The sequence below is a fragment of the Ochotona curzoniae genome, unplaced genomic scaffold (assembly GCF_017591425.1).
Source record: "Ochotona curzoniae isolate NIBS_2020 unplaced genomic scaffold, NIBS_Ocur_1.0 scaffold_4763, whole genome shotgun sequence".
Lineage (NCBI taxonomy): Eukaryota > Metazoa > Chordata > Mammalia > Lagomorpha > Ochotonidae > Ochotona > Ochotona curzoniae.
This window is the reverse complement of record NW_024467123.1, coordinates 9,414,782-9,439,543: the sequence shown is the minus strand read 5'-3', so window position 1 is coordinate 9,439,543 and position 24,762 is coordinate 9,414,782. Positions and strand designations below refer to the sequence as shown.

The 24,762-nt window shown below is 39.1% G+C and overlaps 1 protein-coding gene across 7 annotated transcripts in view; it reads right to left on the bottom strand.

Moving 5' to 3' along the window:
• The window catches only part of CPEB3 (cytoplasmic polyadenylation element binding protein 3), a 218,268-nt gene that overhangs the window by 106,060 nt on the left and 87,446 nt on the right, over window positions 1-24,762 (bottom strand). For 4 of the 7 annotated variants that reach the window (XM_040970358.1, XM_040970357.1, XM_040970354.1 and 1 more), the window contains 2 exons: window positions 16,592-16,682; window positions 3,530-3,586 (listed from right to left, as the gene is read on the bottom strand). In XM_040970358.1, the coding sequence (XP_040826292.1) occupies window positions 3,530-3,586; window positions 16,592-16,682 (148 nt within the window). Of the gene's footprint in view, window positions 1-3,529; window positions 3,587-16,522; window positions 16,683-24,762 lie in introns of all 7 variants that reach the window. The other 3 variants (XM_040970353.1, XM_040970351.1, XM_040970355.1) reach the window with 1 other exon arrangement.

Here is a 24,762-nt window from a genome sequence, read left to right as displayed (position 1 = left end):
GTGCTTCAGCCCCTACCCATGTGGGAGACTCAAAATAATCTGCTGGCTTGTGCATTCCAGTCAGGTCCAGCCTCAGATGTGCAGCCATTTGGGAGTGACCCAGTAGATGGAAGATCTCTCTCTCTCTCTCTCCCTTCCTCTGTAAGTGCGCCTTTCAAATAAATAAAATAAACCTCTAAAAAGAAAAACAAATACAAGTTACTGTCAGTGTTTGAAAAATCTATCTGATATCACTATATATGTAGCTAGAAGCACTCCCAGTAGCCTCCTGCCTTCTCCTGTAGGAAAAGTAAAACTACATTACGCAAAAGTTTGGGGGATGCAAATGCTTTGCGATGTAAGGGTAAAGAATATGAGAAGGTAATGAGTAGAACTGCTAAAAACTAAGGAAAAAAAAATACCTGTCTAAACAAAAGGAGCACACTGTTTCAGAACTTCATTTTGGAAATATTGGGTAAGTTGCAGCTTTCACAGACAGTTTGCAATTTCTTCCCTATTCCTCCCCTTCTACAGCCTGTGATAGGTATGGGCCTAATATTCAGGGAAAAGGTCAAAACGTAGCTAGTAGTTATTAAAAGTCATGTCCTCATATAGAAAAAATCAGTAGACACTTGACTTCACACAGTTTTTCTAGCACACTAAACTTATCAGGTTTATTGGTAACTATGAGACTTCTGTACTTGGCATACACTGTCCACCTCTTCCATGTTCCATTTTCTATCATCTAGATGACATTAGCAAAGGTGATGTCATCAGTTAAAAGTAAAACTGGAAGTCAAGCACTAGAACACACAGACACAAGCCAAACTGGTCCATTCAAAGCTGGGAACTAGTACTGAGGAGTGTGATTGCTCACCATGACATGTCTGTTTTTCCTACCAAGTCAGGGCAGCTGAGAACATGGTATCTTCAAAAGAGATCCATCCATGTTTCAATGAGGTCAAGGAAGCAAAATAAAGATGAAAGATTTTTATTTTTTAAGACATAGTGAACAGCAATGTTACTTTGAGAGCTAGGAAGGATAGATTTTGGTAAAGCAAAAAAAATAAAGGGGTTGGGGGGAGTTATCAGAAGGGACTATAATTGATCACATCTCTGTTTTAGAACAATTTGAACGTTATCTAGGTTGTCTTTAGTTTCCTTAGCCAGTCATTCTTTTTTGAAGATACAGTTCAACTTCAACCTAGTCCTTTCCAATAGCTTCAAATTCTGAATAAAATTTCAGCAATTTGGAATTTCATGTTAATTATTCCTATATGAGGGCTGATGGAATTGAAGAACAAAGTCACAGGACAGTAACAATGGGCCGGCAAATGGTAACATAAAAAGAAAGACAAAGAAAAATAATACATGAATGTTTGTGCATGTATTACGTGCATAAATCACCAGATGGGGACTCAATGACACAAAAGGGAAAAAAGCTTTAACACAGGAAATGAGTCGAAGTCAGCAAGTCCCACAGGCTGCTACCAAGGACAATATTTTTACTCTGGTGATTGCAAGTTGGAGTCAACTTTGAAAGAGAACTGATGGTAAGCAATGCCAGTGTCAGTCAGATTCTGGCTGTTTTCATGTTTTATTTTAAGGAGTCAACACGCTTCTTTGACGTCGGCCAGCACACATACACAGTCATGGGAAGACTGATGCACTCAAGATATCTGTAATCAGGTAGCAACTAGGTCTAACTAGTTAACATTTGACACAAATATCAGCAAAATGATTTTTTGGTGCTTCTAAAAGTATTGCAGATTCACAGAACTTTCATGTTCAAGGCAGTCATTCAAATGACACCATCAGCCCTGGCTTCTCACAGTTTGAAGAGACCGAGGCTCACAAAAGAAGATTCAAGCCACAGGCACTAATAGAACACAAATGCAATCTCTTTGCTTAAAAGCAAAGAGTCAAACTGAAATCTAATAATGAAAAACACCTTAAAAGGAAAGATACCAGTTTGCTTCAGTTTTTACAAAGAAAATCATACGTTAGATCCTCCTTCTCTTTGAGAACAGAGTTTACATTGAGTCTTTTCTCAGAAACACATTCACTCTTTCAGGCAAAGCTACCACCACACTATTCTGTTCTGCTTATAACTCTAAATGCCATCATCTAATTGGAGCCTTTCCACACTTATTGCTGAAGCCCAGCAACAAATAAATAAGCATTAATAAATAAACAAATAAGCATATTTATTAATTCTTACTTTTTTAGAAAAAAACAGGAAGTAGAGGATCTAAATGTGACCTTTCTTTTAGAAGAAAATGACAGGTGGATACTTAGGAAATTTTCCTCCAAGATCCTCCAAAGAAGAGAATATTGACTATTCAAGAAAAAAAATGTATTGATTGCTGGCTACAGTGCAGAACCAAGGAAACATAGACTGTATATTTTAGAAGTAATCCAATAACTATCTTAAAGAATTTCAACGGAATTTCAACAGTTTACTTAAGCAATACAGAAAGGGATAATACTAGACACAAATCTATACCCACTTAGGTCTCCATGTGAATCCAAAATCAGTTTGTATAGCTAGGAGGATGAAATATACTAAGATTTCATTTGACAAGGAAGAAAATGTAAAGGTTGTGTGACCCAACGACTTGTATAAGTTCAACTGACAGCGACAATTTCCATTTAGAAAATGTATTTCAAAACTATTGGGTTACCATACACTAGAAAGTAGAGCTGACATAAGTCAGGTGTTCTTTCCAATGCTAATTAATACAATGACCTTCTACTTAGTTTTTGATGATCTAGAACTTTATCTAAAAATTATTCTACAAAACTATTTCTAATCTGTAAAGTGCTTGACAATTGATACTCTGTAAAACGGGAGATCTCTGGATGTCCAGCTTGAAACACCTGCCAGCTCCCAACCACAATGAGAAAATTCTGAGTTATACTTAAATAAGTTGATGATTCATTTATTCACATTCTCCACCTCATTTCCTCCCACTCTGCGGCCTTTCTTCATTTCCCTACCCAAGTGGTATACAGCAAGGGTCAACAAATGCTTTGTGCCTAGGGCCAAGCAAGGTTTTGTGGGCTCTGCCTTTATAACACAAAAAAGAGCTACAGGCTATCCAGAAAAGAATGGGTGGCTATGTTCCAATGAAACTTTTCTTTTTTTTTTTTTTTTTTACAAAAATAGGCAGTAGGCCAGATGAGACTTTTCAGGGTTGAGAGTTGCCAACCCTAAAACAAGGCAGCAATCATCAAACTTTGGCTTATATCAGAATTACCAATGAAGTTTATCAAGTCACAGATCTCCCTGGACCTCATCCTTAGTTTCTGATGCTGTTGGTCTGTAGTGGGACCTGAGATTTTGCATTCTTATTAAGTTCTCAAGTGATGCTGTTGCTGCTGCTGCTGCTGGTCCAGAGACCACACTGTGAGAACCACTGGTAGAGCATAATGGTCTATACTGACTGACTTTACAAAGGGCTGAAATGCCATGAACAGTGAAGAAAGTAGGAACCACATCCTGCAACTTAGCTGCTAAATATACAGAAGATTTCATGTAAAGACTTACTGTTAAGTGCCATAATATTATCTGTTCCTGGATGATGAAAATTTATTCCCATGCGCCCTGGAAAATACAATTATTTTATTTTAAGCACAAAGAAAAAATTCAGTTATCATTTCAAAATATTAAAAAATAGTAACATTAAAAAAGCTAAAACAAATTAATCCATAACAATAACAATGCTATCAACGGCCAAAGCAGTCACAACAGTTTCTAAATCAAATCATAAAACACATACATGAAAGGGCTCAAAACAAAACCAAAGTCTCAACAACAAATAAAATACAGCAAAACAAAGCAAAAAAAAATAGAAGCTTCTATTAAAATAGTCTAATGTTTAATGTATCTCCCATATTCCAATTCAAACATGCTAACTCTATGTATTCAGTATTTTATCTAAACATTTATACGCCTCTTTGGATTCAAGCAATACACCTGAGTATGAGACAGAATAAAAGCAAACAGGTTTTATAGTGCCTCAATACTCAATATGTTAGCAGTAGCAACACAAAAAGGTAGTTTATACGACATCTAAAGTGAGGAGAAAATGACCTAAGGATCTAGTTTTTATGCTATCTCTACCACTAACTATGACATTGGCCACAATGATTCTCCAGATTTGCATTCTTATACCTGTAATAAAAGGTACAAGCTTCAGCCTATCATGTGCCAGGATCCCATATGGGTCCAGTTCATGTTTCAGCTGCTTCACTTTCCACTCAGCTCCCTGCTTATGGCCTGGGAAAGCAGTTGAGGACAGCCCATAAGCCTTGGGACTTCGCACCCAATTGGGAGACCGTGAAGAAGTTCATGGCTCCTGGCTTCAGATTGGCTCAGCTCTGGCCATTGTGGTCACTCAGAGAGTGAACCAACAGATGAAAGATCTTTCTCTGTCTCTCCTTCTTTGCATAAACCTGTCTTTTCAAGAAAAACAAATAAAAAAAACTTCAAAAAAGATTTTGGTATGATCTTTCATTTATTACTTATTTGAGATAAGAGGTGGGCCAATCAACAAAGAAATGAAACACAGATAGTCTTCTGCGGGGGAAACTGTATTTAGTATGTTTCCTTGACAAATTCCTTTAACAATGTAATTTCCTGAAAAGAATGCTTTTGTGCAAAAGCCAGTATCCATAAACTTGGTTCTGCAAGATTTTGACATTCAGTTATGTTATCAAGAAATTCACATGAAAATGTTAAATTGATTACACTGTCATTGTTTAAAGTTTACACTCTTCTACTACAGAGAAAATTAGAGATAAGGCAAAAGTGATTGACTTTTATGACAAATAAACTTTATATTTAATCCAAAAGGTCAGTCGTGTTGTATTTAAACTCAGGTAAAGGATCCTGGAGACAACATCATGAAGATCTTCTGCCCAAAAGTAAAGCATCACAGCGCACACGACAGCATTTGCATTAAAGAAAAAGGGGAATCATGAATTCCTTGGTAAATATTGGTCTGTCTGAATAAGTTTTTCCTTAACAACTTTGCATAGGTCATTCATTCCAAGAGCCTGGAACAAAGCCAAAGCCCTCAAAAGACTCTAAAGAAATTTCCAATTTTACCATGAAGCATCTTAGGACTTTAAAAAAAATATTTATGTTTATGTTTGTTATTTTAAATCTTTTGAGGATAAAGATACTGTATCTCTCTAGTTCTGCAGGAACTATTTTGCCAATATTTATAACGCAGTAATCCTTTTTAAGTATGTATTATAATGTTTTCTTTAGAAAGACCATCATACTACTAGAGAAGTTCTCTTAACATTAGAATTGCCTGTTTTATTTTTTGTAGATTTCAGATATCTTATTATGTCTACGGGAAGCAAATAACTGGGAATTTCAAAAATTATTCCACTGTTAAAAGACAATTTAATTGATCTTTATATGTAGTGTTCTATGTGCCTTATTATATTTTCTAGTTCCCGAGTCCTTTAAAAGTCCCTGAAAATTACAACCTATACCATATATGCACTGGCTGCCATATCTGCCACCAACATGTTGATCAGAATCTGTTACAGGAAAATTTGTCACCAGAACAAGGTTTTGCCTTGTTATGGACAATCCACAATCACTTTGACTTCAATTATCTTTACCAATTTTCTCTCTTTCACTATTTTCAGAAAGTGAGCTCTTACTTGCATTTATTGTCACCACACAATAGCATCTATGAAAATTATATGTGATGTATCCTAACTTAGCTTTCAACATATTTTGTAATATTCTAATTTAACAGTAAATAATCAATCACCGGAAGGTCTTCCAGAAAAGCTCAGTGAGACTTTAAAAGAACTAAAAAAGGAGTGGCCATTACTGTGGCATTGTGGGTTAAGCTGTATCCTGCCTGTTTCACTTCTGAACTGGCGCCCTTCTAACACATCTGGCAAAGCAGTAGCAAACAGTCCAAGTGCTTGGGCCTCTGCACCCAAATCAAGACCAGGATGAAGCTCCTGGCATCAGCCTGGTCCAACCCTGGTCTCTTGAGGAGTGAACCATTTGAGCAGTCAACCAGCAAGGCAGAAAGTCTGTTTTGCTTTTTCTCTTATTCTCACCCTTTGTAATGCTGCCTTTCAAACACATAATAAATAGGTCTTTTAAAAAGAAAAAAAAAAGTCAGTCACATCACATATACAGGGCTTCTATTAAATCTGCAACCAAAATTATCCAGATGAGAATGTGGTTCCTACTATGCAAGTGATGCTCCCTAACCATTTCCAGAAAAATAAAGGGTTATCAAGAAAATCAGGTCAGCCCAGAGTTAGCTCAACTTTCTCAAACCTGAAGAGGTGACTCTTTTGTCTTCCAAAAATTGTGTGTGTGTGTGTGTGTGTGTGTGTATACACATTCTTTTCATGAGGTGTTACAATCATCTCACTGGAAAGATGAAACTCCAAGCAAGTTTCATCATTTTCTGTTACTGTTTATTCTACACTGATAATCTCAACACAATCCTTCTCAAGGAACAGGCAAACAGGATTAGTCAGTGTTTCACAGACTGAAGGCAGGCACAATTTAGTAAGAAACAGAAAATTTTAATTTTTCTGACGTTCTCTCAAATTCTGTGGGCTATTTTGACTTCAAGGGAGCTCAGAATGGGCCCGGCGCAGTGGCGCAAGTGGTTAGGGTCCTCGCCTCGAACACGCCCGGGATCCCATATGGGCGCCGGTTCTAATCCCGGCAGCCCCGCTTCCCTTCCAGCTCCCTGCCTGTGGCCTGGGAAAGCAGTTGAGGACGCCCCAAAGCTTTGGGACTCTGCACCCGCGTGGGAGACCCGGAAGGGGCTCCTGGCTTTGGATTGGCATAGTATGGGCCGTTGCGCTCACTTGGGGAGTGAATCATCGGACGGAGGATCTTCCTCTCTGTCTCTCCTCTCTGTGTATCTGCCTTTCCAATACAAAAATAATAAAAATAAAACTTTAAAAAAAAAAAAGGGAGCTCAGAATGAAAGCCATCAACAGCAGATGCTATAGAAACTCTGGTTCAACACCAGACCTAATGAACTAATTATCTTAATATAATCTGATTTCCCCATTAATTAAATCCAATTTTAAAAAGTAAAATAAAATATAGTTCCTGTAAGTGAATTTCTGTACCTCTTCAAGGAATAATGTTTAAATGCTATAAAATATAATTGTATTTCTTAGAAAAAACTAAACAATATAAAGGTATGAACAGCAAAGATAAGCATGGCTAATATTTTCATTTAAGTTTCTTTTTTTAAAATTTTACAACTAGAAAACTGGAATGATTTTTATTTCAAATACTGTATCTTATGTTTTACAGTCACTAAGTGATCCTTCAGGAAAGAGAAAATATATAATAGCAAACCAAAAATTGATTCCAAATTCAGGTAAGGATATTTTTTTCTTCCTTTTGTCCGACGAATACAGCTGTTTAATCAGCTGTGAAAACAGACTCAAGCCTGTGACATCTGGTGATTTTTGTTAATGCAGTCTGGTGCTGCTAGTGCGACATTTTGTCACCTGTCCATGCACTGCTATTTTTAAATTGTTCTTGTCAGCTAGCTATCTTTTAAGTATGGTGTAAAATATAAGGTTTCAGAGACTGGAGGGCACACTTGGTTTTACTGAGTTAAATGATGCTGTGGAAATCTGAGACAGTGTCCCACTTTCCCCACTGCACATGACTTAATAGACAAGGGCAAGAAGGGACAGAGAGAGGTTAGAGAATAGGGCTCCCACTGCTATTCAGAACAGCAACAAAAATCATAGTTTCAGAAACTCAGTTTACACTCATATTTAAGAAGGTAATGATAACAACTACCTCTACCGTTCCTTGATGTTTCAGAGTTCAACCAAATCCATACTTAATATGCAAAATAAAAATTGAAATTTTTACTGATACATAATAACTTATGGAAATCATCCCTTCACTTAGATAACATGTTTTGACATGGAGGATAACTGCTGTAACTACTTCTAATCAACCCCTTTGCTCTAGAAACTTGAGCATCCTGCAGAGTTTTCACATGTTAGGGTCATTGCTTTGTTCCACAAAGTGTGATGATGGTAAAATGCATCTTCCATTAGATTTTATTGTCCATTACTTTTCTCTAAAAAAGACAGGTGATATAGGGTACTTCAAGAACTTTGAATTAAATGGAATTAAAAGGCTAAGTTTACAGTGGTAGACTTAAAATCATGCATAGTTTTCTCACATACCATGCATTTTTATAAGCATACTGCTGGTTTCTCACACTTTGCTTTAGAAAAAGAATCCAGGCCCGGCACAGTAGCCTAGTGGCTAAAGTCCTTACCTTGTATGCACCAGGATCCCACATGGGTGCCAGTTCATATCTCAGCTGCACCTCTTCCCAACAAGCTCCCTACTTGTGTCCTGGGAAAGCAGTGGAGGATGGCCCAAGGCCTTGGGACCCTGCACCTGCATGGGAGACCTGGAAGAAGCTCCTGGTTCCTGACTTTGGATCAGCTCAGCTCCAGCTGTTGCAGCCACTTGGGAGTGAACAAGCAGATCACTCCTCTTTCTGTCTCTCCTTTTTGTATATCTGCCTTTCCAATAAAAAGATTAAATCTTAGAAAAAAAGTACCTATAAGATATAATAGCATGATATGTAAAAACATATGAGATAGATTTTTAAATATTCCATTTAGGAGGTTGCATTGTAGCAAGGGTTATTATCTCTAATTGTTTCACTTTTGATTAAGATCCCTGCTAATGGCCAAGGAGAAGCACAGGAAAATAGCACAAGTCCGCTGCATCCACATGGGAGACACAGATGAATCTCTGGGCTCCTGGCTTCAGCATGACCCTGCTCGGGCCATTGTGGCCATTTGGGGAGTGAACAAACTGATAGAAGATGTTTCTCTACAATTCTACTTCTCTCCAATTCTTTCAAATAAAATAAATAAGCCTTCTTTAAAAATCCCACTTAGAAAATGATAAGATTTGATACTAGAATATTATCAGTATATTTTTAAATAACCAGTAAACAAAACTGTGAGCCTTTAACCTAAAGCCAAATCTTAATTGTTTCGCATACCAGTAGAGCATAATTTTCAGGAAGTTTTAAAATTCGTTGTGCCTCTGTTTCTTCATTCAAGGTTGCATGCTAGGACAGTTAAATCGGAATTTCTGAAAATGCTCTCCAGGCACAATCTTTTCAACAGAACTCTTAGTTGATCACAACACTACATGAGAGAACTTCAAAAAGTTTGTGGAAAAATCAAACTGAGAAGTAACTTTTTGGAGGTATCATGCCAATCCTCTGCCTACAGTGCTGGCATTCCATATGGGTATCACTTTATATCCTGGGTGCTGCAATTCCAACCCAGCTCCCTGCTTATGACCTGGAAAAGCAGTGGAGGACAACTCGAGTCCTTGGGCCCCTGTGCCCACATGGGAGACTCAAACCAAAGTCTTGATCCTAGTTTCAGCTTAGCTCAGGTCAACTCCAGCCAACAGGGAGTGAACAAGCATACAGAAGAGCTCTCCATCTCTCCTTCTTCCTATAAGTGTGCCTTTCAAATATGAATAAATAATAAATAAGTCTTTAAAAACAGAAGTAAATTCATTTTGGTGCAGAAAAAAAGGAAATTTCTGCATGAGCGATCTGAAGAAATTCATAGAAAACATATTATTATGGGAAAATCATTCAAAAATGTGGATACCACAAAAACATAAACTTATCTTTTTGAATATTCTTTAAAATTTTTTTTAATTCATTTGAAAATCAGGATTATATTTAGAGAAGGACAAAAGGAGAGAGAGATCTGTCATTCATTGGATCACTCTTCAGCCAGGCCAAACACAAGAGTCAGGAAACTCATCTGGGTCACCCTGTGGGTGTAGGGGCCCAAGGACCTAGTCCATCTCCCTTGCTTCCCCAGGCACATTACGCAGGCACGTTATGCAGGGAGCTGCTTCTGACATGGAGCAGCCAACACACAAACTGGCATCCATATGGAATGCTGGCATTACACTTTAATTATCCACTAACTTTTTAAAGTACTCTCATATTACTGTGCAACTTAACGAGATAATCTTATAAATATTGTTCAATATCTAGTTACTACCCTCATACATAAAGATTATATAAAACAGTAACAATGATTTTTTGCTGACTCAGAATTTATCTCCTACAAATGTGTGGAATATATTCATTTTTACATAAGATAAACAATGTGGGCTGAAAGAAGGTAGCACAAAAAAATAGAACTGAGCCATAATGTAATCAACAGAAATAAAGAAGCTACGTTTTTCTGGAATAAATAGGTAAACAAAATGTAATGAAGGTATGTATTTTTTTCTAAAACAGGAAGACTTCACAAATTTCATAAAAGAGGTCCAATTTTCTGAAAGGCTCTCTAACATTAAATTGTGTTCGGTAATGAAGAATTCCTCTGGAGCACCAAAAGGACAGTATTTATCCTGTCCAAGTTTCTGTGAATTTAAATGATTCAAAGCAGTATTACTGGAAGACATGCTATTTTTCCAGGTCTTTTTCAGCATACCTTTGAAAAACAAGCCCTTCAAAATCAGTTTTCAAAATGACACCTGCTTTTTTCATTTTTCAAATCTCAGTTCCATGAATAGCAAAGGAAGAGAGAATTCAAATCAAATACATATATATATATATATGTATGTATATATATATATGTTCCATCAGGTACAACTCAAAAACAGTCAGCCAGGCTTCCTATTCTATTCTGAGACAGACTGCACCAGATGAAAAAAAATGACTCCTGTTGTTGGCTAAAATTCCTGCTATAACTGTGCTTCCCTCCCAGTTTCACTCACTATGCTCAATGCACTAATGTTGGTATTTCTTAATCATTAGAGTTTGGACAGTATGATTAATCAAACCTAATCACTACGGTTTTCACAATAACTCTCCTTATTAGTTGGAAAAAAACGCCAGTTGTTATCACTTCATCCTCCTCCTCAAAGCTACTTTCTCATTTCTTTGAGGCATACTGTCAATCAAATGGAAGTACACAAAAAATACGGTAACAGACAGCAAGTATTATGACGGCTTAACAGGCCAACACTTTTTGCTTTCAAAAAGCAAAGAAAAACACATCCCAAAATTCAATTATGTTGGAAAAAAAAATAGTGATCTGATCATGCTGTTGAAGACACACATTGGGGAAAGCTCAATTCAACTTTCCCTGTGCATCCATTTTATTTTTTATTTTGGGACAGGAGGTAGGGAATCTTTTTTAAAAATTTTTTTTCTTTTTAAATTATTATTACTATTTTATTTTGATGATCTTTACATAGTTGATCAGGGTACAAAAGATCAAGGGCTACAGGAAAGTGGGTAAGACCGCTGTTTGCTCATTCTCTTCCTTCCTGCATCTGGGGGAAGGGGAAAAGACAAATATTTTTAAAGATTTATTTATATTTATTGGAAAGTCAGATTTACAATGAGGAAGAAAGAGAGAAAGATCTTCCATCCAATGTCTTACTTCCTGAGTGGCTGCAAAGGCTGGTGCTGAGCTGATCCAAAGCCAGGAGCCAGAAACTTCTTCCAGGTCTTTCATGTGGGTGTACAGTCCAAAGGCTTTGGGCCATCCTCCACTGCCCTCCCAGGCCACAAGCAGAGACAGCTGGACAAGAAGTGGAGCAGCCGGGACACAAACAGGCACCCATATGAGATCCCACACATACAAGGTGAGGATTTAACCACCAGGCTATTTGAAAGATCCTAGGGAATGCTTCAAAATTCAGTATTTTTTATACTACTCTAGGATAAGTTCAAAAATGACTGAAAATCATCAGAGCTTTAGGAAAACTAAGTGTCATAATTTCCTTAAATTCTACATGGTTATCTTACACATTTGTTTAGATTCAAATATTTTTTACTGGATACACTTCTAAGAATATTACTGTAAATATATGTTAACCATGTTCACTTTGTTCTTCATTAGCAGGACATCCAATTTTTGTTACATTTATATTATTCAGCTACACAATTTTGGAAAGTCAACATAGTTTAGGTATAATAGTTTGCTTTTGTCTTTCAGTGGATTTAAAGACACACAAAGAGAAAGATCTTTCTCTGTTGGTGAACTCTCCAAATCCACAAAGGCCAGAATCACGTTCAGGCCAAGAACAGGAGACTAGTACATAATCCTCGTCTCCCACATGGGTGGCAGGGACCCAAGCACTGGAACCATCATCTGCTGTCTCCCAGAACACATGCTAACACGAAGCTGAAATCAGAGGCGGAGGAGAACTGAAACCCAAGCACTCCCATGTGGGATGCACGAGCTCCATGCAGCATCCTTACCACTCCACCAAACACCCACTCCTCAGGTGATTTTTCCTTTTTTTTTTTTTTAATGAGAGGATATTCGTCTTTCAATACTCACTACTTACTTATGGAAAACACAAAATTTTTTAACAACTTGCTTCAGAAAGCTTTCAACATCTAGCTGCAGTCTAGTTGGAAGAAAGTTAACCATTGTATGGATATGAGCATGCACCTAATTACTGGGCCGGGCTACAGGCATTCAACTAATAGCAAAGCAACAGCAGAAAAAGAGGTCAGCGCTGTGGCATACTTGGAAAAGGTACCACTACTGAAGCCAGGTGCCAATTTGGGTCCTGACTGCTATATTTTTAATCCAGCTCCGTACAAACGGCATGATAAAAGCAGCAAAATGTGGCCTAAGTGTTTGGTCCCCAGCTAGCCATGTGGGATATCCTGGTTCCTGGCTTCTGCCTGGCCAAGCCTTGATCTTTGCAGCCACTTGTAGGGCTGAGCCAGAGGATGGAAGATAGCTCTATGTGTCTCCCTATCTGTGTAACTTTTTTTTTCCTAAGATTCGCTTTATTTTTATTTGAAAGGCAGTTTCAGAGAGGAGAGACAGAGAGAGAAAAAGAGAGAGAATTTTCCATCTGCTGGTTCACTTCCCAAACAGTTGTAACAGTTTTGAAGCTAATTTGGTCTGAAGCTAGGAGCCAAGAACTTCTCTCAGGTCTTTTGTGTGGGCTCAGGGGCCCGAGAACTTGGGCTGTCCTCTGCTGCCTTCTGAGGTCATAAGCATGGAGCACGATGGGAAGTAGAGCAGACAGAACGCAAACTGATGCCTATATAGGTTGGCAGTGTTGTAAGTGCAAGTTCAGCCTAGTATGATGGGCCCTTTTAATTCTGATGTTCAAAATAAAAAAACAGTAGAAAACATCTGAGCAATTTGTAGTGTCATGACCTTCATTAGATCTTCATACTCATTCTATGAGTCTTTAATTTTACTAATGGGACTGAAGCTTTGAAGAGGTTAACTTATCAAGATCAATAGCCAACGAATGACAGAATCAGAATACAAATTCCAGTGTGAATACTACAAAATCATAAAAGTTGAGTTTAATGATGACTGTGAAATCAGTATCTCTCCTATATAGAGGAATACAAAATAATATGAAATGTCAATTTAAAAAATCATCTTTGTCGGAGCTGACACTGTGGCTTAATCGGCTAATCCTGCCCTAGCTAGCACTGGCATTTCATACGGGTGCCAATTTGAGTCAGCTGCTCCACTTCTGCTCCACCTCCCTGCTTACAGGCTGAGAAAGCAATGGAGGATGGCTCAAGTTGTCAGTTCCTGCAACTACATGGAAGACCCCAAAGAAGCTCCTGGCTCATGGCTTCAATCAGCTCAGTTTCAGTCATTGTGCCCATTTAGGGAATGAACCAGATAGATCTCACTCTATGTCTATCCTTCTCTCTGGAACTCTGCCTTTCAAATAAAAATAATTTTTTTAAAAATCATCTTTGCTTAAGCACAATGGCTTAATGGCTAAATCCTCACCTTGTAAGTGCTGGGATCCCATGTGGGTGCTGGTTCATGCTCTGATACTCCACTTCCCATCCAGCTCCCTGCTTGTGACCTGGGAAAGCAGTAGAGCATGGCCCGAAGCCTTGAGACCCTGTAGCTGCATGGGAGACCTGGAAGAAGCTCCTGGCTTCAGATCAGCTCAGCTTTGGCCATTGCAGCTATTTGAGGAGTGAACCAGGGTATGAAAGATCTTTGTCTTTCATTTCCTCTGCAAATCTGATCTACCTTTCCAATAAAAATAAAATAATTTAAAAAAAACAAAAATCATCTTTGTTGTCAATAAGTAGTTGAATATCAGGTGATTTTTTTTTATTATTATTTTTTTTTCATTGGAAAGGCGGATGTACAGAGAGAGGAGAGAGAGAGAGGAAGATCTTCCGTCCGATGATTCACTCCCCAAGTGAGCGCAACGGGCCGATACTATGCCGATCCGAAGCCAGGAGCCTCTTCCGGGTCTCCCGCACGGGTGCAGGTTCCCAAAGCTTTGGGCCGTCCTCCACTGCTTTCCCAGGCCACAAGCAGGGAGCTGGAAGGGAAGCGGGGCTGCCGGGATTAGAACCGGCGCCCATATGGGATCCCGGGGTTGCAAGGCGAGGACTTAACCACTTGCGCCACCGCGCCGGGCCCCAGGTGATTTTTTTTAAAAAACTTTTTGTTCTTTTATGTATTGTTTGGCTATTATGAGCCAGGATATTATTTAAAGAAAGATATTTAAGGGATTAAAAAAATGAACAAAAACAAAAGACTATGTACTCTTGTACATAAGAAAAGATTTTTCACATGATCGTGTTGTAAAAATATGATATTGAAGAGATCAGGGAAAACAGGATGGAATAGAAGTATTTCTGTAATGACCCACACAGAAGCTGCATGGTAGGGCCCTCCACCATCCTTTTTTTTTTTTTATTTCTTAAAAAGCTTGATCTATTCAAATGCTATGTCTTTCGGCCCAAAGTCCGAATCAGGAGTTTACCTTAAGTTACAACTATGTACAAGAACTCATACACAGCAGCCCTTCCTATAGAGAGGAAATCCTGAAAACAATCCGAGCATCCAAAGTTAAAACTGCCAATAAATTATAAAGACCAAAGACAAATACAGACAGTGTTTATCATATGGGAAATGTAAAAATTGAGACTAGACCATTATGATACTTTTAGTTATCTTTTTATTCCTATAATTTTCTCTACTTTCTAAACTGAAAAATTACTTAAAATCCTTTTTCTGAAAAAAACAAGCAGCGTAATTATGCTACAGTAACAATCAGACACACAGTGCCAAAAACCAAACTGAAAAGTCTCCCGAATGGAAAAGGAAAGAAGAGGCTCAAGCTCCCTCACCGAAGGACAATGACACAGCAATGTCACTGACCAAGGGGAAGCAGTCGATTCCCCAGACACCAACGACAATGATATGATAAATTGGGAAGTTGCAAGCATATTAAGGTTGAGTAATGCTGCCTGCCAACTTATCAGGAAATAACGTAAGTACAGTGCAGCAGGCTTTTACAGATGAAGCCTATACATCTGCAAGTATAATAAATATGAAGGTGGTTGGAAATCCAATTTAAAAATGCCGTGAGAACTGGAATACGGCATTTACATGTTCCCATGAGGAGGTAGCCCTCTTAACCTGCACCAGTGCTACTTTCAACAGGGTACAACAGTTCCTGCTTAGGCAATATTCACAAAACTCTGCAAGCTACTATATAGATTCTAACATTCTTTGACAATTTTTTTCCCCAGAAGAAAAGAATAAACCAAGATAAAATAGATATGCATAAAGAAATGAAGCCAAATATTTTAGAATTGCTTGGAGAGTTCTATAGCTATTTAGAGCAGAGAAGAAAGACACAGACTTAGAAGATACAAAAAACACAAAACAGTCTTGCAAAAATTTAACATCGTTCTCACATCCAAAATGAAATAGGTACTATGTACTTAATCTTTTTAAAAAAAGATTTATTATTTTTATTGCAAAGTCAGATATAGAGAGAGGAGGAGAGACAGAGAGGAAGATCTTCCGTCCGCTGATTCACTCCCCAAGTGACCGCAACAGCTGGTGCTGAGCCGATCTGAAGGCAGGAGCCAGGAAACATCCTCCAGGTCTCCCACTTGGCTGTACAGTCCCAAGGCTTTGGGCTGTCCTTGACTGCTTTCCCAGACCACAAGCAGGGAGCTGGATGGGAAGTGCTACTGGGATTGGAATCCATACGGGATCCTGGCGCAAGCAAGGCAAGGACCCCTGCCACTAAGATACTGTGCCAGGCCCGATACCTCCTATTTTAAAGTGGCTTCTATATGAAGTTTTCTGTAGTCTTTGGAGATTGGATTATTAAATCTCATACTTCCTTGCAGTATACCTGAACATTAAGTAATTAATATTCAGCTAAGGATTTCAAATATACAAAGTCCACAAAATTTTGCTTCTGGCCTCATGCTATAACATTGGCTTCAACTATCCAACACATGCTTCTATAAAAACTCAATCTTGATTATAGGTAGACAAACACAATTTTTTTAAATCAACTTTAAAAACATTCCACAGTGCTTTACAGAAGCAAAATAAAAACAAACGAACAAAACATACATATAAACAAAAAAATCACAATTATTAAGAAGCTGATTTTTGCTTAAAACACCAAGCAAGGAATGGACATATGAATATTCCTAACCTGCAAAATGATTCCTCCACATTATATCAGCGAAACTCATTGGTGGGCCACTGGGAGGGTAGTGTTTACCTTTCAGAGGCTCATGATCAGTCCTTATCATATCCATTAAGGAGTTCTCCAAGGAGTGCAAGTTAAAAGTGTCATAGGGCCTACTCCGGTCCTAAAAATAAAAACACAGAATGAGATAAAACATAAATTACTTTAAAAAGGTTAACACTGTATCATTTGCTTCATGCTGTGGACAGGCTAACACGAAAGAAAGCCAAAGTTACAGACAGACATTTCTAGTAACAGAGTCCTTTTTTTTCCATTAAGAGTACTGACTTAGGAACATAAGTTTTCTAAATAATTAAATCATATCTTTCCCCCCTAATGTTGTAGAATGAATATGCCTCACCACGTCAGAACAAGTTGCTAACGAAAGAATTTAAAAATGTACATTCAAACCAAGGAGTCATTTGGTCTAGCAGTTAAGATGTGCATTAAGTCACCCACAACTGCACTAGTGGGAGCAAATTTGGTGTCCACCTCTGGAGCCTGGCTCCAGCTTCCTGCTAATGCAGACCCTGGAGGGCACACAGTGACAGCTCAAGCCACTGAGTTTCTGAAAACCGTGATGGAGTCCCAGCTCCTAGCCCTGGCCATCCTGTGCATTAGGGAAATGAACCCTCCTCTGTTTCCCAGCTTTGCAAATAATACATAAATTTTTTTGTTAAAGAGTCAAGTGCATTAACTGTGTCCTCTCTCATCCACTCCCAGCCTACGTTGTCGAATGAGCAATTTTCGTGTCCCCAGACAAAAATGAAGACTCCAATCTACAAACATAATTTTTCAAAAAAAAATTAAAAAATAATCAAAATTTCCATGTGATTTAATGTAATATATTAACTTTAATAGTTATGACCAGTAGGTTCCACATATTATACACACTTATCAAAAACAAAAATGGATCTAAAGTGTTCAAATTACCTTTGGAAAAGCACTCACATAAAAAGTTTAACCCTAATTAGTATTTTCATGATGTTAGATTCAAAAACACTTAGAAAACAGACAGCTAATATAAATTGAGAGAAAAAAAAGCCCACAAACATTATTCTACTACATTTACTCAATTCACAAGAGACCATAACCTACAAACTCTTTGGAGTGACAACCTAGAGAAGTGCAGTCCATGGCCTGATTGAGCACAAATCCAACCTGCTTTGTTTACAAAAAACAAGTCAGAACTATGCCAACAGCCAAGCCAATCAAATGACAGTAATGAGAGATAATTTTCTGGGTCTTGAGCAGTTTATCAGCCATGCACTTGACCACTGATCCTCTCCTATGGACAATATTCATGACTGACATGTTCTACCCTTAGACAAGAAAGAGACTTGTGGAGTTTTCCCTTTGGTTTTTTATTTTGGTCTCTATATAATCCAAACGGTTTCTTCTTTCACCTTTAAGGTATTCTCATGGATCATTTGGTTTGTTTTTGGGTTTATATTATCAGTGGAAACTAATTACTTACAGAGTAAAAGTTAACTTCCAGAAATTCGGGCTTATCTCTTCTTATAACAAGTATCATATTCTTTGTGCCAAAGAAAAAGCCAGAAGTAACAAAACATACTAATGACATGGGACTATTTGAGAACAAACTGACAAGGTAAGAGAAATATTAAGAAATGACTCATTCCAGCAAGCAGAATTTATCTATTTTTTTTCATTTAGTCCATGATATAGTCTTTCAAGTGAGGTAACAACTAACACATTTTACAAATGGGAAAGACACTTTAAAACCCAAGTCAGGTTTTAATGTCAATACCCAAGAAGTATAAAAATCTGTCTTGGGGCTGGTATTGTGGCATGGTGGGTTAAGCCTGACACTTGCAATGCCAGCATCCCACATGGGTACTACTTTGAGTCTTTAGCTGCTGCACTTACTTCTAATTCAGCTTCCTGTTAATGGCTAAGTAAATGAAGCAGCAAGTATTTCAAGTGCTTGGGCCCCTGCAGATATGTGGAAGACCTGAAAGAAGCTCCTGGCTTCCACCTTGCCTGGGCCTGGGTGTTAGGGACATTTGGGGAGTAAACCAGGGGATGGAGATCTCTCTGCTCCTTTCCCACTCGATAGCTTTGCCTTTCAAACAAATAAATCTTCTTGTGAAAATCTGTTCAAAGAAGTTGATCCACTCCATACAGGACAGTAAATGGAAATTCCTATGTAAGTATACTAGTCCATCTAACTACTAATTATATAATTTTTTGACTAGGCGGTACTGAGTTCCTGTCACAAAAACATATTGATGACTAAACATCAGAAAAACTGGAAGGGTGTTGGGTGTATCTAAATATAAGTAGTTCTCACACTAGTCAAAATCACATGCAGACCTGGTTAAAATGTTCCTGAGTCACAGATCAAACCATCTACACACAAAACAAAAGCTAAACATCCCAGGGTTAGTCGTGTAGCATTGTGTGTAAAGCTGCCTCCTGACACATCAGCACCTCCAATGGGCATCAGTCCATGACTTAGCTGCTCCACTTCCCATCCAGCTCCCTGTTAATGTCCTAGGAAAAATACTAGAATGTAGCCCCTGATATCCCATGTAGGAGGCCTGGATGAAGCTCCTGCTGACTTTGGCTGGCTCAGCTCTGGCTGCTACAGCCAGCGGGGGAGTGAACCAGCGGATGGAAGCTCTAACTCTTTCAAGTAAATAAACATAAGAAAAAAATAAAAGAACAAATGTTCCAGGAAATTCTTATGATTGGCTGAGCAACTACTAACTAACCGTATGATCAAGTTAAGTTTTTACACCTATGATTCTGTTGAGTTAAATTGGGCAGTAAAGGCAGGAACAAAGATAGTGGCAGGCAATAAAGGGCCACATTACAGAAGATAGGCCTTGTAGTTCTCTGACTGATCCTGTTCTAAAGAGACATTTGGTGCAGCAGTTCTTAGAAACACAAACTTTGATGCAGTCAGTGCTGTGGTCTAGCAAGGTACAGCCACCACTTGCATCCCATATGGGCACCAGCTTGTGTCCTTGCTCTTTGAAATCAAAATCTGATATCCAGAGGCCAGCACTGGGATGAGGCAAGTTAAGCCACTGCCTGCCACCCTGGCATCCCATATGGACACCTGTTTTTGAATTCTGATTGCTCTACTTCTGATCCAGTTCCACAATGGTTCAGCTAGGAAAGCAGAAGATGGCCCAGGTGTTTGGGCCTGTGCCATCCATGTGGCAGATGTGGATGAAGCTCCTGGCTTTGGCCTGGCCCTGCCCCAGCTGTTGTAGCTATTTGGGGAATAAATAAATACTTTTTAAAAAAAAATAATGTTCAAATTCAGGCTCTCCCACTTACCAGCATATCACTTTGAGCACTTTTCTAATTTTTCATTATCTTCATCTATAGAATGGGATAAGCCTTTCTTTATGGTGGTTTCATTACTGCATGGCACAACTTACAAGGCATCTGTACTATGGTTAGCTAACTGTAACATCAGGGAGAACGTAAAAAGACTTCTCTACACCACATCAAAGTGCTGAAATATAGATCTTAAAACCTTGATGTTCATGGATCCTAACCTAACAGTTCACAAATGCTCGATAGATGAAAGCATATGACATGTGAAAGGCATAACAAAATTTTTACAGGTTTCTAAAGTGAGTGGATTCTGGTCCTCTGTAAGACTTCTTTTCTCACTAAAATTAATTCTATCCATGCCTCATCAATTTATATTTGCTGCATACCAGTCTCCCTCTTTGTTCTACAAGTGGAAAATGTTGCTGAAACAATTGATTAGCTGAGAAGACAGATAGAAAAGAAAAAAAAAAACTTGCAGTATAATTAACCAACAGCCATTAACTAGACCTAAGACTAGCCTACAACTTAGCGTTCAATGACAAAAGTTACAAGAGGCAACTAGCCTAAGTCTCCTTTCATCTGTTTGTTTCTCAGAATTGGGGAAAATGAACATACCTTTTTATTTGCTTGCTTGGTTTTAATAAACACCTCAGGAGGTATTAAAACACCTATAAATAATGCATCTCATGATTGATTCTTTGAAGATAACCAATGACAGATGTCATCACGTGACCCCAGAAACAATTCAACCTGGGCTGCCTAAGTCCGATTCTGTTACTCCTGACTGGCTTAAAATTAATAAATTTATCAACGATTGAATATGTGACTGATGCTGTTCTCTAACATGCCGTATGCATCACCTCATGGCTCTACAAAATAGATAGCTTTCATGCCATTTTATATGTTAAGCAATTAAGTTCAGAGGGATGAAGTGAGTGGTGTAAGCATATAGGACCAGTAAGTGGCCAAATCAGACCTTAAATACAGTCCAGTCTTGACCATGAGGTTAAATATTCAGAGTGCTTCCTTGCTGCCTTATTTATTCATTCATCCATTCATTCGTTTTTAAAGATTCATTCATTTGTATTGGAAAGTTAGATATGCAAAAAAGAAAAAAGAAAAACAGAGAGGAAGATATTCCATCTAATGATTCACTCCTCAAGCAGCTGCAACAGCTGGAGCTGAGTCAATCTGAAGCCAGTAGCCCAGAGCCTCTTCTGGGTCTGGTGGAGCAGGGTCCCAAGGCTAAAGGCCGTCCTCAACTGCTTTCCCAGGCCACAAGCAGGGAGCTGGATGGGAAGCAGGGCTGCTGGGATTAGAACAGGCGCTCACATGAGATCCCAGCACATACAAGGCAAAGATGTTAGCTGCTAGCCTAAAGGCTTCACTTTAATCTAATCTTGCCACAAGCCTGCAAGTCTCTTCAACCCCACACTGCCACGAACACAACTTTCCTGCCCTTGCTGAATTATCCTTGTTCAACTAATTAACCTCAAAAAGCTGTTTGATCTACCACCCCCACCTCCCTACATGCACACAGCTCTGAGTTGACTTCTATCAGCCCTGTCCCACTAACCTGCTCTATTCCTGGAAGAGGAATCCAGGACCCTTTTCCATCCTTCCTGGCTGATACTCAGACTCCTTTCACAGAAATACAAAGTAGAAGGCTTCAGGGGCTGGCAGCAAGTAACCATGCTACCTACTTGCTAGTCACTGGGCTATAGGCTTTCCGACCATGATACCTACCCTTACCACAGCCCTGCGGAATAGACATTTTCTGCATCTCAGAGAAAACACCCAGGCTTAGAAATGCTACAGAGCTGCTCAAAGCACAGAGCTAGTCAGGAATCACAACACGTCTGTCAAGCCTATACCAGTAATGTTCCAGTGCTTCTACACTAATCAACCAGTTACAGTATGCTCCATGAATAACAGGGACTTGGTAGGAAAGAATGGGAAAGAAAAAAACCAAAAATCAAAAACTGAAGAAGAGATGTTCAAAAGGGCTAGGAAATGATACAGTCACAGGATAACATTAAAAACAAAACAAAACAACAAAAAGCAAGCACTTCTGGGGGCACGGGTGGTGGTGTTCTAGTGTAGTAGGTTAGGCTGCCTCTAGTGACAATGGTATTCCATATCGGAATATTCTACGTTGGAACCAGCTCCTGCCCCAGCCTCAGGTGTTGAGGCCATTTGGGAATTGAACCAGAGGATGGAAGCATTCTTTCTGCCTCTTCTCTCTTTATAACTCTGCCTTTCAAACAACAAAATTCTTTTTTTTCTTTAAAAATTAAGTATACAAGAGGACTACATGTGTTGTATGCAAGTACTATGCCATATCATATAAAGGATCTAGGCGTTAGTGGATTTGGGTATCCTGGATGTTAGTCTTCTTAGGAGGAGGGAATCCTAGAACTAATCCAGAGCAATAACTATATTTATATCTATATGTATCCACAGAAAAATGCAGTTTTATGTTATTTTTCCCTAAATGTAAAAGTAAATTTCATGTCTGGGGAGGGGAGTTTGGGGGCTGAACTGTTCCTGGAAGGTGATGCACAAACTGTGGGTCTTGTCCTCCAGCACCACTGTTAGCTACTTGGTTTGTGCAGTTAGTTTTCCACTGTGTATATTTATACAAGTCAATTTCTAAGCATTCACGTAATACAGAGCCACTCAGGTCTTTAATTTATTGTTCCCTAAAGCAAATAAATCAAAGTTAGAAACCCCCCCCCCCCAAAAAAAGTGAACATACTGTTCTGTAATGTGCTTCATTTAATCAACACTGGGATTTAAAAAAAAAAATTTTTTTTTTTTTAGTTTTCATTTGAAAGGCCAAGTTACAGAAACGACAGGGAAAGACAGAGATATTCTATCTGTGGGTTCATTCCCAAATGGCTACAGTGGCTGAAGCTGAGCTGATTCAAAACCAACAGTCAATATCTACCTCTGGATCTTCCACGGATGTGCAGGGTCCAAAACTGGATCATGTTTCATAGGCCATAACAAACAGCTGTATGAATTACTAAATAATGTTGCTGATCCTGCAACACTGTGTTTTTTTTTTTTCCAACTGCTGACTCACTCCACAAGTGGCTACAGTGGTTAGAGATGAACTGATCCAAAGCAAGGAGCCAGGAGTTTCCTCCGGGTCTCCCACATGAGTTCAGGCATTGGTCCATCCTGTACTGCTTTCCCAGGCCACAAGCAGGGAGCTAGGTGGGAAGTTGAGCATCTGAGACAGGAACTGACCATGATATGGAACACATTCAAGGCGAGGATTTAGCCACTAGGTTATTGTGTCAAGCCCAACACTGTTTTGCCTTTTTTTTTTTAGAGACTTATTTATTTATTAGTGGAAAGTCATATATACAGAGAGGAGGAGAGAGACAGAGATCTTCCACCCACTGAATCACTCCCTAAGCAGCCGCAATGGCCAAACCTGAGCCCATTCAAAGCCAGGAACCAGAAGACTCTTCAGGTCTCCCACATGGGTACAGGGTCTCAAGGCTTTGGGCTGTCCTCAACTGCTTTCCCAGGCCAAAGGCAGAGAGCTAGATGGGAAGCGGAGCTGCCAGGATTAGCACAGGTGCCCTTATGGGATCCTGTTGTGTGCAGGCAAAGGACTTTAGCCAGTAGACCATCGAACCTTTTTTTTTTTTTAAGATTTTATTTTCATTGGTAAGGCAGATTTACAGAAAGAAGGGAGACAGAGAGAAAGATCTTCTATTCACTGGTTCACTACTCAAGTGGCCACAACAGCCAGAGCTGAGCCTATCCAAAGCCAGGAGCCAACAGCTTTTTCCAGGTTTCCCATACACGTACAGGATCCCAAGGCTTTGGGCCATCCTCTACTGCTTTCCCAGGCCAAAAGCAGGGAGCTGCAAGAGAAGTGGAACAGCTGGGACATGAACTGGCACCATATGGGATCCTGGCAGATGCAAGGTGAGGATTTAGCCACTAGGCTACCTCGCCAGGCTTTTAACACTGTGCTTTTAAGGTAGGCCCTAATAATATATATGTTCTTGCACCCTCACTCAAGGACTTCCTACTTACAAAAGTACATGTAGGGCCCGGCACGGTGGCGCAAGTGGTTAAAGGTCCTCGCCTTGCACGCCCAGGATCCCATATGGGTGCCGGTTCTAATCCCGGCAGCCCTGCTTCCCTTCCAGCTCCCTGCCTGTGGCCTGGGAAAGCAGTCGAGGACGGCCCAAAGCTTTGGGAACCTGCACCCGCGTGGGAGACCTGGAAGAGGCTCCTGGCTTCGGATCGGCATAGTATCGGCCCGTTGTGCTCACTTGGGGAGTGAATCATCAGATGGAAGATCTTCCTCTCTGTCTCTCCTCTCTGTATATCCGCCTTTCCAATAAAAAAATAATAAAAATAAATCTTTAAAAAAAAAAAAGTACATGTAGAGTAACAATGCTGAAAGAATCAAATAATCATCCCAGGAAACATTTTACAAAATTATAGTACATTCTGAAATTTCCTTCTCATCTGCCAGTCTCTACATTTCTGTTTCGGCTTTTTAACTACATGTCTTCCATGCCTGGTTACTATGGCTATTATAATAGTTACCCAATTCCTGTTTTCCATGAAAGATGCCACTAATAATTAAACACTAGGATCTATGGAATTTGCCAGCCTTGAGTAAAAAATCAAAAATCAAGAAAGTACCATATCCAAAAGTTCAACATGAAGTTACTGAAGCTCAGAATCCACTTAAGAGTACCACAAATGGCAGGACAGTTAGTAGTGAATACTAGACGGAAGCAACAATTCGATGGACAAAAAACGTAAATACAATTTCTATGTATGGAGGGTGGGAACTTAGCCTAGTAGCTGAAACATAAGTTAGGATGCCCATATCCCATACTGGCATTCCT